This window comes from Choloepus didactylus, chromosome 15 (genome assembly GCF_015220235.1).
Source record: "Choloepus didactylus isolate mChoDid1 chromosome 15, mChoDid1.pri, whole genome shotgun sequence".
Taxonomy (NCBI): Eukaryota; Metazoa; Chordata; class Mammalia; order Pilosa; family Megalonychidae; genus Choloepus; species Choloepus didactylus.
The window spans coordinates 68,281,784-68,297,092 of record NC_051321.1 but is presented as its reverse complement, the minus strand read 5'-3'; the positions used below and the strand labels follow the sequence as shown (position 1 = coordinate 68,297,092).

General features: G+C 55.0%; 1 protein-coding gene across 5 annotated transcripts in view; it reads right to left on the bottom strand.

The window, feature by feature from the left end:
• The window catches only part of CDH23 (cadherin related 23), a 401,997-nt gene that overhangs the window by 97,655 nt on the left and 289,033 nt on the right, over positions 1-15,309 (bottom strand). For 4 of the 5 annotated variants that reach the window (XM_037804411.1, XM_037804406.1, XM_037804407.1 and 1 more), the window contains exons 23-27: positions 9,243-9,432; positions 8,852-8,997; positions 4,809-5,028; positions 2,851-3,003; positions 572-685 (exon numbers count right to left, since the gene is read on the bottom strand). In XM_037804411.1, the coding sequence (XP_037660339.1) occupies positions 572-685; positions 2,851-3,003; positions 4,809-5,028; positions 8,852-8,997; positions 9,243-9,432 (823 nt within the window). Of the gene's footprint in view, positions 1-571; positions 686-2,850; positions 3,004-4,808; positions 5,029-8,851; positions 8,998-9,242; positions 9,433-15,309 lie in introns of those variants that run through there. The other variant, XM_037804410.1, reaches the window with a different exon arrangement.

Sequence of the window (15,309 nt, the reverse complement as noted above, 5' to 3'; positions counted from 1 at the left end):
TTGCCACCACATGAGAAAGAGAAAGAAGCTAACATGCAGGAGGCAAAGGCAGCCATGTGGGGGCATTGAGCCACGATGACATCACCTGTGCGCTATATCTGAAGTGGTACCTGAAGCTAGATCTCCTGGTGGACTGGTTTGTTTGCTGACATTGCTGAAGACATTTTTTTTTTCCCTCAAATTTGCAACCAAAATAGTCCTAAATATCCAAAGTTACGCTCAGGTGGCACTTCTTCCAGGAAGCCGCCTGTGATTGCAACCCCCTCCCCCCATTTCCAACACCTCCATGCCTGCTGCTCTTGCATCCCTTCTCCCTTTCTGCTTTGTTTTGCCTGGTTTTGCAGTGAGTTGTCTACACACTGGTCTCCTGCATAGCTCCTGCCCTACCCTCTTAATATCTGGCACAGAGTACCTAGCACTGAGCCTCATGCCCAGCAAGAACTCAGTAACATTTGTTGAGTGCCTGGTCCCCCTTTCTCCATTGAAGTTTGGCCTTTGGTTCCAGGGCACCCCATGTGAACTATGACCCCAGTAACCATGTTCGCGGGGTGTGGGGTGGCCAGGTGCATACCGATGGCCTCCAGGATGAGCGTGTACGCGGCAGTGGTCTCACGGTCCAGGTTCACCACCGTTCTCATGATGGCATCCCGGTAGCCCACGCTGAACTTCCCATCCACGTTTCCAGCTAAGGGCAAAAGAGAATGAAGTTTCAGGGCAGTAAACAGAGCTCCTGGGCAGGGGAAGGGAGGTGGCTTCTCAACTCAGCCTCTGGGCTGGGGTGGTTCAAGGGTGGTCAGCTCCACCCTGTCCCTGAGAGCAGAGCTCTGGATGGTCTCTGACGAGGGTGCGTCCCACAAAATCTCGGGTCAGGGTGCCAAGGGCCTGAAATCATAGCTGTCTCACCTTCACTGGGTCCCTGCCAGGTGCCAAGTACCTCACGTGGACCATTTCATCTCCGTGACAGTCTCTGAGCTCTGTCCTCTTGCATCCTACTCACAGGGGAACGGGCCTTGGTGAGGTGGCAGCCTAAGTTGGGTGTAGGCAGTCTTCCCCACCCTGCTCTCTGCCTGTCCCAGAGAGGTATCTGAGACCTTAACTTGGGCTGGGGTTTTATATGTGGCTGAGGACTCTGGGGGGCTGAGCATTCTCAGGCCCCCCATCTCGGGCCCTGGGCACGGGAGGGGCTGAGGGCCACAGTATTCTGAGTGAGGATGGATGGAGGCGCCCCAGAGACAAGAGGAGGGGCAGGTGGGCAGGAGACAGGTGCTACTGAGTTGTCCTGAGTTGCAGAACAGCTGAGAAATGTGAAGGTCTCCTCCTGGAAGTGGACTGAAGCCAGGAAAGGACTCCTGTCAGAACAGGGCAGAAGACCCCTCCCCTGCCGGCGGCATTCTGGTTGGCAGAGGGCGCCACTACACTAGGTTTGGGGTGAGCGTGAACCAGGACTGCACAGCTTCTTGCAGAATGTAGACTTAAAACCTGAGCATCCTGGGGCTGGGTGGGTTCTCAGCAGATCAGCAGGAACCCGCCACTTTGGGGATGCTGGGAAGTCATCCTGGGGGTTGTCAGGGGCTATCTTGTCCTTTATTGGTTTGCTGCTGGGGAAAGCCCCCTGCTTCCTCAACTCCCAGTATCTGCTCCCCGGTGTCCGAAGCACCATCTTCCAGAGACACAGTCTGCTCCAAAGGAGGGCAGGGAAGGACCTAAGATGCAGATATGCTGGTGGCTGAACCAAGTGGCTTGTTGTCATGTGTGGTAACCCAGAGTGCTGGTTGCCATGTGTGGGGTCTTTGATAACTGGGCTTTTCCCAGGGCAGTTTGAGGGCTAGACTATAAGATGTTCTGAGGGTGCTGGGACCCTTTAGAGAAGGGAGAGAGGGAAAAGGATCTGGAAAGGAGCTGGGAAGTCACTGTTGTTCCAGCAAGTGGGGAAGGGCTGTGAGCCTGGAATTCCTTGCTCCAGGGGAGGCATCAGGGAGGCCGGTGTGTGCACTGCACAGAGCACATGCTCACATGTGCAAAGACAGCATGTGTGCAATGTGGCTGCAGGCAGGTCACAGACATAGAGACATCTGAGCAGGTAAAATGACCAAAGGAGGATTGTAGCATGTGGAAGGGACCCCTCCCCACCCATGTGTCCCAGGACTGCTCAGGTGTGAGAGGGACTGAAAAACACCGGGGAGTTGTCTTCACCCAGGAATGACAGTCACATGACTTGCTTGCCAACACCTACCAATCCTATGGTCAGGGCAGACATCACTAAACAATCGCTGCTGGACATCCCCCCCTTGAGCCAGGACATGGCCTCATGATATTTCTCCACCGCTCTCCAGGTGGTAGCTACTTGGCATTTTTTAGCTAAACCATTTTTCTCTAGAATGGTTTAGAAAGATCTAAACCATCTGCCTCTAAACAGATGGGAAGCCACCTCACGAGTAATGGTCTTTGAGGAAGGACAAGGTCACATTCTGCTCCTCACTGCTTTTGTCACTCTGAATTGGGGTCAGGTGGAGGGCAGGGCTCAGATACACCAGCTCCTCCCTGGGAATCATTGGCTCGTCCTCCCTTCAAACTGCATGAACCTCAGAAAGTCTTCCCTCTCCCCTGCTCCCCAGCAGGCTCAGGAGGCCTCAGGAATGGCCATGGAATCAGTTCAGAGAGACCCAACTGCAAAGCTCTTGGGAAAAGCCAAGAGCAAATCCTCAGGGAGGCCCCAGCAGGTGCTAAAACCCTATGGAAGGAGACAGACCTCTTTTCCAACCTCCCCTAGCCCCATCCAAATCCGGGTCCCTCTGCAAGGGGGTGGAGGCAGGGGCTGCAGGAGGCCTGGGCTGGGGGCAAGGGTGGCACCTGTGATGAAGTAGCTGAGCTCGGCATTGAGGCCCACGTCGTTGTCCGTGCAGTTGAGCCAGACCACCCGGAAGTCCCGCGGTACATCCTCGGACACGGAGACGTTGTACATGGCTGGGAAGAAGGTGGGCGTCTCGTCGTTCACATCCAGCACTGTGGGGGGCAGAGTGGGCACTCAGGGCTAGGGCTGGCTTCTGCTTTTGACAACATACCTCAGAAGGCAGAGGCTTGAGCCAAAGACCAAGCAGGAAACTAACTTCCAAGGGAGGTGGCATTCGTGCCACCACCTTTCAGTCGTGAGCTGAGGGCCCCATATGCCTGCTGGGGCCAGGGAGGAGCTGGCCGGAGATCCACACCCTCCCAGCGTCCCCGTCCCCTACTGCCTTGTTGCTGCTGCCTTGTTGCTGCTCGTTATGTCAAAGGGAAGGGACAGAACCCCAGGGCCTCTCTCCAGCGGGTGGCTGACAACAACGGCGACAATGAAGATAACAATGAGTGCTCCCCACCTGGCACCACGAGCACTCCACGGAGGTGTTCCCTCCCAGACACACTGTATAGACAGGCAAATGGAAGCTCAGAGCAGTTGAGTGACTTGTGCAAAGGCACAAAGCTAGGAGTGGCAAGGCTGGGGTCTCGGGGAAGCCTGCCCCAGTTTGTGCTGGGGTCCCAAGAGGGGGAGCTGGCTTTGAGGAATTTCCTTCCCCAAAGGTCAATTTCCCTTAAGTTGTTTTCTTTTTCAGCTCTGCATACCAGGCCCTGATCCTCAAGCAGCTGGGGCATGGGGGGACCTTTATAATGAAGTGACCCCACCCCACTGGCTACTCCAGGTGGTATTGTCAGAGGAATGATGGGTGCTTTGAGGATATGGCCCTCTGGGGGCCCCTCTGCAAGGAGCGGACATCTTCCCTGTCAATCAAGTGGGTCCTCAAACTGTCGGGAGGAGCCCAGAGGGCCTGGGGCCAGCAGGAGTGGACAGGCGTGGCTCTCTAGACCTCACCACCCTGCGTCACCTCTCTAGGAGGGACAGTGTTGGTACCTGCGCCGAGGCAACCGCGCCACCTCCCGCCCCGAGAACAGGCCTCATCTTGCCCGTTTCACTCTGCAGTTATTTCCCTGGCGTCACTCCTGGCCCTTCAGCCACAGCTCACGTTGATGTTCCAGTCTTGTCTGGAGAATTACAGACATATCCAGAGTGGATGAGAAATAGGGGCCTCCCCAGGCTAGAGGGAGGAGGCAGCGGGAGGGAGTGAGGTGAGGCCTAAGGGGATGGGGAAAGCCAGGCGCCCTCTTCCCAGGGTGACGTCCCCTCCATCATCAGCCAAGTCGGTCCACCACGCAGGCAGGGGTGCTTTCCTCTGCATCCTTGAAATAAAAACTGTGGCCCTCCAATGAAGGCCAAGGGGGCTGCCATCCCCCCAGGCCTGCCTGTGACCATGAGGGCCACAGCCCCTGCTCAAGTCCTCTCTGCTGGTGCTGGAATCAACAACTCAGCTGTCAAGGAGGCCAGAAAGGGTGGGGGGACCTTGGTGGTGGGTCCAGCCGCTGCTCCCGGGCACTGAAGGCAGCAGCCAGGGGAGGAGAAGGCTTCTGCCTGGTGGGCACAGGGAAGGCTCTGCTCTGTTGACTGGCTCCAGCCCACTGACAAGGGCAACCCATTAGTTAGCGAGCTGATGCCCGCATGGACCCTTTGTCCCACCTGGCACTGCACAGGGCCTGTGCCCACATGGGCGGTAGACAGCAGGGATGGGAAACCCCCGTCCCACCTGGCACCATCTGGGGCCCATGCCCACACGGACAGTGGGCAGCAGTGGTGGGGACCCCCTGTCCCACCTGGCACCGCCCAGGGCTTGTGCCTACAAGGATGGCAGACAGAATTGGTGGGCAACCCACCCTGCCTGGCACTGCCCAGGGCTCACACCCATGCTCAGCACACAGTAGGAGCACCCGTGCCCTCTCACCGCGGATGGTGAGCGTGCTGGTGGAGCTCTTGGTGGGCGTGCCCGTGTCGCTGGCCACCACTCGCAGCTGGTACTCGGCGATGCGCTCGCGGTCCAGCTCCGTGGTGGTGAGCACGATGCCGGTGCTGCTGTTGATGACAAAGTCCATGCGGGGCATGCCCACCCGCATGCGGTAGGACACCAGCCCGTTCAGGCCCTCGTCCAGGTCGATGGCCACCACCTAAGGGAGAGCAGGGGTGGCGTCAGGGGCAGGGCCTCTGGGACCGCTGCTTCTCCTCCGAGGAGAGCCCTTCTCCCCTCCTCCAGACAGATGTTCCCAGGCCACTGTCCCCAACTGCACCCTCACATAGGCTCTAGGGGTGCTGCTTGTGAGAGCTGAGAGGTGTTCAGATGCCCTCTGCCCTCTGGGCTACTGTTTATAGGACAGATACCCTCAGATGGGGTGGGGAGGGACATTTTGGAATGAATCCAGGTAACCCTTTCATGCCTTCCCCCTTTGAAGCCCTGCTCTCACCTCCAGGAAGCCCTCCCAGATTTCCTCCAGCTGGCCCTGGTTTCTCCAAACTCTCCAGTGCTCCAATAATCTTCCCTCTCCCGCCAGCCCTTCAAGCTGGCTGGGGCAGCTGTCACAGCTTACAGGCCCGTTTCATTATCTGGAGCTCAACTACATAGAAGGAGCTACTCAGCACCCTGCTTTGTTTTGATTTGTAAGACAACAACAAAAATAAGATGTCAGGTTTATTGTTTTAAATTCATTTGAGGATTTCATCGTCTCCATTTGAGGGGATATACAGGCCTCATCCTGAATTCCCACACTGTTGCCACTTGTACTTCCAGGCCTGATAAGAGATATCCTAACTCAGGACCAAGAGTCTCATGTAGGGGATTCAAGACATTTGAGAAAAATGTGTAATGACAGTTCAAAAAATAAATAAATAAATAAATAAAGATCTTTCAATTAAGACAGGATTTTTAGGATTGGCAGACAAAGTCAAGGTCATCTGGTCTTATTCATATCCAACAAGTTTGACTAAAAGGGTGTCCAGGCTCAGTTTGAATGCTTTCCAGAACGGGGGGCTCACTACTTCTACTTTGTTTGCACACAGCTCAAAACCCTGGAGAAAGTTCTTCCTCACATCCAGCCAGAAAGCTTTATCACTTGAGGTTCTAGATTGGACCAGGGGAACTGGCACAGAAGCAAAGACAGGATTCTGGCAAGGCAAGTTGATGAGATTCTCAGGCCATGATTATGGAGGTGTGGTCCAAGCTGAAGTCAGAACTATCTTCCTGTATCTGAAGACAGTTTCAAAGCTAAACACTCCTTCAACCATCATCTCATGATTCCGAGTCAGTTCCTCTCTGAACTCAGAAGGTGTGCAGGTCAGCAGGTCTTTCCTCTGCTGTCTGTGAGCCCCAGAGAACCAGGTTTGTGGGCTCATTTGCTACCCCCACCCACCACCCTACTCCGCGTTGGGGACTCCTCTGGAACTGACTGCTGTTTCCCGGACTGCAGCTCCCCCTGCTGGGGGATTGGGGACGATGTTTGCTGGAGAGGCCTCCTGCTCCGGGACCAATCAACACTGTTAAGCCTCTCTTAGAGATGAAGAAACTGAGGTGCGGTGGCCTCCAGGGCATCGTCAAGGTTATCCACTCCAGCATCCTGACAAACAACCCTGCCTTCTCCCACTTGATCCCTTTCTCTGGGGTATAAATCTCATGATAGACACACAATAAGCACAGCAGTGACTGTGTATTTCTTGCAGTCCAAGCAGCAGATTACATGTGCGTCTGATTGAATCCCCACAGCACAGCAAGGCAGTACATCATCATCTCTGCTTCACAGATGAGAAAACTGAGGCTCAGAGAGGTGAAGTGGTTTGCTCTGAGTCACACAGCTAGTGAGTGGTGGCATCGGGGTCCACACCAAGTTGCTGGGCTCCAAAGCCCACGCTCTTAACCAGAGGGCTTTCCAAGCTCTCTAAATGGCCACTTTCAGTGGATCATTTTCCCTGAACCAGCATCTGCAGGGTCTCCTTGACCAGAGGAGGGAGGGGAGCTGGGATAAAGATCAGGCCATACCTCTCTGGGATCTGGCAAGTCCCTTTAAGGTCTCCTGCAAAATGGGGCAAGTCCTACCCATTGCCTGGAGCTTCCTTGGGGCTTTATGAGAGAGGATGGGGAGAGGAGCGGGTTGCCCGTGGAGGATGGAAGCCTGGGCTACACTCAGTCTTACTGTCTCTGTGTTCTAGCACTCTCTGCAGGCTCGGGATGTTGGGGGTCTTTGGCCACACCTCCATAATCATGGCCTGAGAATCTCATCAACTTGCCTTGCAAGAATCCTGTCTTTGTCTCTGTGCCAGTTCAATGTATTATGTCCCCCAAATGCCATTATCTTTGATGCAATCTTGTGTGGGCAGACATATTAGTGTTGATTAGATTTTGGAATCCTTTGTGTTCTAGTTTGCTAATGCTGCCAGAGTGCAAAACACCAGAGATGAACTGGCTTCTATAAAAGCAGGTTTATTTAGTTACACAGTTACAGTTTTAAGGCCATAAGGTGTCCAAGGTAACACATCAGCAATTTGGTACCTTCACTGGAGGATGGCCAATGGTGTCCGGAAAACCTCTGCTGGCTGGGAAGGCATGTGGCTGGTGTCTGCTCCAAAGTTCTGGTTTCAAAATGGCTTTCTCCCAGGATGTTCCTCTCTAGGCTGCGGTTCCTCAAAAATGTCACTCTTAGTTGCACTTGGGGTATTTGTCCACTCAGCTTCTCCGGAGCAAGAGTCTGCTTTCAACAGCCGTCCTCAAACTGTCTGTCATCTGCAGCTCCTGTGCTTTCTTCAGAGAGACCCTTTTGCCTGTAGCAGCTTGCTCCTTCTATCTGATCTTACACAGTGCGCCACTAATTTAATTCAGACCCACCCAATGAGCAGGCCAACACCTCCATGGAAGTTATCCAATCAGAGTCATCACCCACAGTTGGGTGGGGTGCATCTCCATGGAAACACTCAAAGAATTACAATCTAATCAGCACTAAAATGTCTGCCCCACAAGATTGCATCAAAGAATATGGCTTTTTCTGGGGGACATAATAAATTCAAACCAGCACACTTTGGGTGTTGCCATGGAGATGTGATTCAGTCAACTCTGGACAAAACCTTTGGTTGGATAATTTCCATGGAGGTGTTGCCCCACACGTTCAGGTCTGAATTAAATTACTGGAGCACTATATAAGCTCAAACAGAAGCAGCAAGCTTGCTACAGACAAGAGGAACACTTTGAAGAATGCACAGAAGCTGAGAGATTAGCTGCAGATAAGAGACATTTTGGAGATGGCTGTTGAAAGCAGATTTTCACTCTGGAGAAGCTAAGAGAGGACAAATGCCCCAGGAGCAACTGAGAGTGACATTTTTGAGGAACTACAGCCTAGAGAGGAATGTCCTGGGAGAAAGCCATTTTGAAACCAGAACTTTGGAGCAGATGCCAGCCATGTGCCTTCCTAGCTAACAGAGGTTTTCCGGACACCATTGGCCATCCTCCAGTGAAGGTACCCGATTGTTGATGTGTTACCTTGGACACTTTATGGCCTTAGGACTGTAACTGTGTAACCAAATAAACTCCCTTTTATAGGAGCCAATCCATCTCTGGTGTTTTGCATTCCGACAGCATTTAGCAAACTAGAACAGCCTCCCTCCCTGTTTCTGCCTTTACCCATCTCTTTATCCTCTCCTGTGTGCTTTCCCTCCACCTCTCCAAATCCACCTGTCCTTCAAGGCCTGGCCCAAGCTCCTTCTCCTCCTCCTCCAGGAAGCCTTCCTTGACCCCTCAACTCTTTCCAATCTCTCACTCACGATGCTGGTTCTCCAAGCCTGGCGGGGACTGCATACTGCCCAGCAGTCCTGGTCTCCCCCGACCCCCCACTCCCCAGCAAAGTGCTCAGCACAGGGCCAGGCACGCACAGGCACTTTTTGCACACTTGTTGGCTGACAGGGACAAGACGAGGGAGACAGAAGAAGATCTCAGGCTGCAAAAGGAAAACGCACCTGGTAGATGGAGACCCCCACAGGGGTGCCTTCGAGCACCTCAGCCACAAAAGGTAGGTTCTGAAAGGTGGGGTCATTATCGTTGAGGTCCAAGAGGTTCACAAACACAGTGGCACTGCTGGTGGCTCTCAGAGGGGGCCTGCCGCCTGGGGTCGGGGATGCAAGAGAGGGGAGGGAGAATGAAGAGTGGGGAGAGGGAGGCAGATGCAGTGACCCCCACCCCGGGCCTGCAGCCTGGTGGCCCCTCCAGGGGCCACGTGTCCCCCTGCCACTCCCCTCTGCTCCAGGTGTGACTCTGCTTGGTGATCTAGACACAGCCTCCGGGACAGTCCTCAGGCCCCGGAGAGTCAGGGCCACAGCGCGAGGTGTGGGGGCCGCGAGGGGCACGTACAGTCAGTGACAGAGACGACGATCTTGCGCATGAGCTCGGCCTCGTGGGGGTTGGGGTTCTCGCGGTCCAGCATGACGCGGGTGGTACGGATCTTGCCCGTGGTGCTGCTGAGGCTGTAGAACTTGTTGGGCGGCTGGATGCTGTACACCAGGGTGCCATTCTCGCCCAGGTCCGGGTCCACAGCCACCACCTGCCCCGGAGGCACCAGACCCCCTTGCTGAGTGGGATGGGGGGGCTGCCCGTCCCAGCCTGGGGTGAGGGTGTGGGTGGGGTCTCTGCCCAGGGTGCTCTGAGCTCATGCCTAGGCTTCAGGCACCACCTGCCTGGGAGGAGGAGGCCTCCTGGCTCAGACCCAGGAAGTGAGCCCCTCTCCTGGCTCTAGCAGCACCCCCCTGTCAGGAGGCAAGGGGTTCAGCAGGTTTGTCAGCTGTGGAAGCTGGGCTCTAGTCCTGGCTTCCTCCCCAAGTTGGGTTTGACCTTTGGCAGTTCCCCCATGTAAGTGTTGGGGTCCTGATCTGTAAGACTGGAGAGTGGGGGTGGTACCCCTACTTCGCCGTGAGGGGCTAGTGCATCCTACAGCATCTGGCACATGCTGGCCCAGAGCAGGAAATGCCAGCCCTCTTCACGCAGCCTGACAACAGTCCCATGAGTGATACTTGTAGTTATGCCCATTTTACAGATGAGGCTCAGCAAGGCCCGAGGTCACAGAGCTTAGAAAGGGCAGAGCAGGGATCCAACCCCAGGTCTGGGTCCCTCTGGAGTCCATGTAGTAACCACCAGGCAATGCCACCAGCATACCCTTGTGTCCCTTCTTTCTGATGCATGGGGTGATGTGTTCGTGACTTTTGGAAGAGCAGGGCCCCCTAGAAGGTCCATCACCATGGAGTCCAAATCCTTGGGCAAGCTTTTGGAAGGCTTTGAAACCATGGCCTTTGAAAGTTAGCTTCTTCCTCATCAACTCCTGGAGCTTTTGATTTGGGAGGTGAGTCGCCAAAGAATTAAGGTTCTGTGACACCAGGGGCGACAGGGCATGGGAGGGAGCCATGGGCTGGGCCCTGGTTTGGAGGGTGGGTCCCAGGAAGTTGGAGCAGGAAGAGGCAGGTGAGTGGGGACTTGAGCAGGGAGAGGGCTGAGCCTCCCCAGCAGGGGGAAGGCCAGGCCTGAGAAGGGGGAGGGTCTCAGGACCAGGGCCCCAGAAACTCTGGCCCTTTAACTCTCCAGCCTACCTCTTGTCCACTTAGTGGCCCCATCCCAGGAAAGGAGCCATGCTCAGGCTTCCCTAACCAGGGACGACAAACCCTCAAGCCCTGCTGTCCCCTGACTCCCAGACAGCAGAGCCATTGCCAACAGAAAAAAGGGCCCATCTGAGGACTCCGAAGCTGAATCGTTCTCTCTGAGGACCCCTGTGCCACTCATCCCCTGCTCTGTGGGAAACCTCTCTACCCATTCCCGCCTGCCCTGCTTCCCACAGGGGGAAAGCAAAGCCCAGAGACGCAAGGGTGGGACTCAAGGTCACACAGCACCAGCCTTGGGGCCCAGACCCAACTTCCCCCTGCCCTGGAGGCCTCCTAAAGTCCCAGGATGGCCTTGACAACCCCCACTTGGTCACCCCACCCCGTGCTGCAGAGGCTGCTGCAGCGCCAGGGGAAGACAAGATCAAGGGGGGACGAGGGGGGTGGGTGACTGCAGTCCCCAGGGCCGTGCCAGGATAGTGTCATTCTTAATTCCTGAACATTCAGCGATGACAGCCTGGCCTCGTCAGCTCCTTCATCTTACTTGATGTGGGCCCTTTTGTGCTTTGGCAGCAGAATCTGTCCCTCCTCTGGCTTAATCCCCAGCCAGAGGTGTCTCTGGGGCACCAGACCAGAACAGACAGATGGGCTGCCCTGCTGGGGGCTCCCCCCTGCCCCAAGGCCCCGAGGAGGCCAGAGGGAGCAGTCAGTGCAGGGGCTGGGCCCTGAGCCACCCCAGGCCCTCCCCTGCTTCAGAGAGGTGGGAGGCAGCACCCACCCCCACCCAGCCTGCCCAGGCCACCCCTCTCCCATCCCGCCTTGCTGCACCAAGGGGCCAGGGTGGAAGAGGGAAGGTGTGACGTGGGCATGTGGCCTCAGTTTCCCCAGCCACCATAAAGAAGCCCAAGTCCCCATTTGGTAAATGGGATGCAGGGTTCCTAGGAGATCAAGGCATAATTACAACAAGGCCAAGCTGTTCCACTGGGAGACACAGGGGACTAGCACCCTTGTGTTCCACAATGCTTCTCTCCAGTTGGGGTGGGGGGGGGGGGGTGTATGGAATATGTTTACCTGCATTTTTCCAGATGGGGAAACTGAGGTACTGAGCAGTTAAATGACCTGTTCAAGGCCAGCAGGCTGTTGCTGAAAGTGCCAAGGTCGATTTCATTGGGGGCTTCTCCTCTCCCCTCTCCCCATCCCTGCATGACAGAGGGTGCCTGGCATGGCTGCAGGGGTGGGGGTGGGACACTGATTTCTCACCTCTTGACCCACACCCTGGTTATGGGTTGGGGGTGGGGGCACAGGAGAGGGCAGGGGCTGTGATGCCTCTGCAGTCTCCCTGCTGGGTGATTTTGTAGAATCTCACCACTTTCCCCTCATTTATTTCCCATTTCACGCTCGTCATTTTTCTCCTGGCCTGACAGGGAATAATTCTCTCTGTCTCTCCTCTCCTTTATTTTGCTGGAGGGCTTTGAAAGGTTCTAAATCAATGCCCATCAGCCAGGTCCTTGAAGGAGGTTGCAGGAGCCAGGAGGGAAAGTTGGGCCAAAATCTTACTTGCAAAGAGAAAGAGGCCAACATGTGAGCACACACACGTGTGGGAAACACTCCCAGTGCATACACATGAGCAGTGACCCCCCAGCACAGACATGCATAGCCACACCAACTCCGAGGGCCCTAGATAAAGGTGGTAGAGCTTGATTGCCTCAGTCCACTGACTCCAGGGGGATGTGGTCAGTGCCCCCTCTAGCGGACGCCCCTAGTGGTCCTGGGTCACACCCCCTAGTCTCCCTGTGACGGAAAAGACCCAACCCCGACCTGGCGGAGATGGAGGGGCCGGGTGGGGTGAGGAGGGGAAGGTTAGATATTCACCTGCTGAACAAATCCTTCAACAACATCCAATCACGAATATCTTGAACACCTACAATGTGCTTGGCACTGTGCAAGGCACTGGGGTTCGACAGTGAACAAAATTGTGGAGGAGCAGTGATGGAGATGATGATGATCAGAGCTACCACTGATGGACCACTTACCATATGCCAGTCCCGAGGTGGGGCAGCCACCATTCAAATGCACCTCCTCGATGTCACCCAATCCTCTGGGCTAGCTGTTTCCTCCACTGTCACACTCTTTCCTCAGGCCTCAACCACAGTCCCTACCTCACTCAGGGCCATTGTAAGGCCAGTGCTTCGGGTATATTGAGTCATTAAGTACAACTCTATCAGGAGGGAATCTTATTACCCCCATTATCTAGATAAGAAGATTAGAGCACAGAGAGGTTACGTAACTTGCCCAAGGTCACACAGCTGATAAGTGGTATAGCTGAGATTTTGGTAGCAGAAGCTGCCCACTTAATCAACTATGCTATACTGTGTCTTAATAAACAAGCAACCTAACAAACACAAATTGTGGGACCAGTTCTGAAGGAAAAAGAGTTAGGAGAAGGAGAGATACTTCAATCAGGGAGGGCCTCTCTAGGCCAGGACAGAAGGAGGAGAATGAGCCAGCCATGGGAGGAGCAGGGGCACGGGAGAAGAGGAAGAGCACTCAGGGGCGGGGGAGAGAGTACAGCTTGTGCAAAGACCTGGAGGTGGGAAAGGGTTTCGTGGGTTCAGAAAATTGAAAGGCCAGTGTGCGGGGGGTGCGGTGGTGTGGGAAGATGGGAGGGAGATGAGTCCCGAGGTGGGCCAGCCGCCATTCAAATGCACCTCCTCCTTGATGTCACCCGATCCTCTGGGCTAGCTGTTTCCTCCCCTGTCACCCTCTTTCCTCAGGCCTCAACCACAGTCCCTACCTCACTCAGGGCCATTGTAAGGCCTCTGAGGACCCCTTTGGGGGGTGGGGGCTCTCAAAGGTGTTAAAAGGTATCAAAATCCATGCACATATATGCATATATACAGTTTATGGCTCTGAAATTTGCAAGGATTTCTATGATTATTCCTATTATTTTACTAATGACAAACTCAATATATGGGGTTCTCAGATTTCTGATTTCCTGGCAGTTACCATACACAACTGGGAATTCCAGAGAATTCTCTAACATTCTTGAGAATGCTAAAAAATCCAACTTACAGTTTATCCTTAAAAGTCATAGAATTTTTACAAACACTGAATTTCATTATTATTAAAGTTCTCTATTATGTTGGCAGGTGTTTAACATATGTATTAATGTTGGATTTGCAATTCTCTTTTTGAATTTTTGAGTTAGTACACTTTTTTTCAGGTCTCAAACACTATCAGGGGCCACTGAAAAGCTCAGTGCCCCAACCCTGCCCTGTCCCGTGGCAGAGGGGAGCAGCCGGCTCTGCCCTGACGGGTGGGCTCACACCGCTGCCTGCTCATTGCTCGGCGGCTCCCTGAGGCAGGGCGGCAGGGCTGTCGTGTCCTGTATCCTGGGCCTGCCTAGCATCGGCCCTGCACACAGTAGGTTCTCACTAAAGGCTCTTGGAGGTGTCCTTGAGAGTGAGGAGGTGCTGGGCAGCAGGCCCCTGGCCCACTGTCTGTACCTGCTCAGGGCCCAGAAGAAGGGATGGAGAGGCTGGAGAAGGCCCCTGGGACTGGGACTGGGCGATGCCCCAGGCCCCGCAGCCCTGCATGAACGTGTGATCTGCTCTTTGCTTGCAGGCTGACTCTGCCCTGATTTCCAAGGAAGGGCCATTCAGCCGCTTTCTCCAGGTGCCATCTCCCTCACCTGACCCTCAATTCCATATTTCCCAGAAACCCAGGGCGAAGGTGAGAGTTGACCTGACAGGTGTTAAGGGTGGGCATCTAGCCCAGCTGCTCTGGGGGTCCCTGGCTGGGTGGGGGGAGGCCGTCCTGGGCCTGAATCCAAGTGTCCACAAGGTGGCAGCAGAGAGTGCCCACCCAGACTCTCCTGGAGCCTAGATTGGACCTGGAAGCGGCCCAGGCTGGTGGTTTCCAAACCTGGGCCGTGGGCTGGAAGGAGCCTCCCTGGGGGGTTTTTGAAAATCATAGATTCCAGATCCCTCACCCTTGCTCCTGCCCTAATCCACTGGAATCTCTGGGAGGGGGATTCAGGACAGGGGCTTGTGTTGCACACGGGTTGAGAGTCAGTTTAGAAGATCTTGAATGCGTGGAAGGGAGGGCAGCAGGAGTTTTTGGGCCAGGGCCTTCCATGCCGCCCCCCGTCCCCCTTCCTCCCAGGCTGGCCTCCTCTCCCATCTAGATCCAGGTGGATGAGGGGTGGGAGGCTGGGCACCAGCCCATGGTTGCTTGGTCTTAGGGTGAGGCAACCCTCTTGGAGAGCTAGATGCAAAAGCCACCATCCCTACCCGACTCCACTGAATTCTCCAGTTCCTCAGGACATCCCTAAGCCAGCAGAGAAACAAGAACTGGGCAAGAAATAAGGACTGGCTAGTGCCTGGTCTCAAAGTCCGACAGACCTGGGTTGGCGTTCTGCCACTGCCTCTTACTACCTCTGGTGCCTTGAGCAAATCCCTTAAACTCAGTCTCATTTTGCTCAAAAGTATAATGGGAACAGTGAGCCATCCACCATGCAAAGCTGTTTTGAGGACGAGAGAGCATTCACGAGAAGCCTTTGGCACAGTGTCTGGCTCATTTGATGGGGCTGAGCTGTTGGGGTTCATGCCCATCATGGGCTGGCTAGGTGACAGTGGGGACAAGCCTCCCTAAATAAGACCAAATGGGGCATGAGGGTGGGGGGAGGAGCCTCACAAATGGGGATCCCAGAGCAGAGCAAGGGGTCTCCCCAGGACCCTGGTCTCCATTCTGGTGCCCCGTGGTTTTGGCCTCCCCTTGCCACCCTGAGTTGGACTGTGTGAGGGCACAGGCTCAAATTTCTGCACACAGGCCCC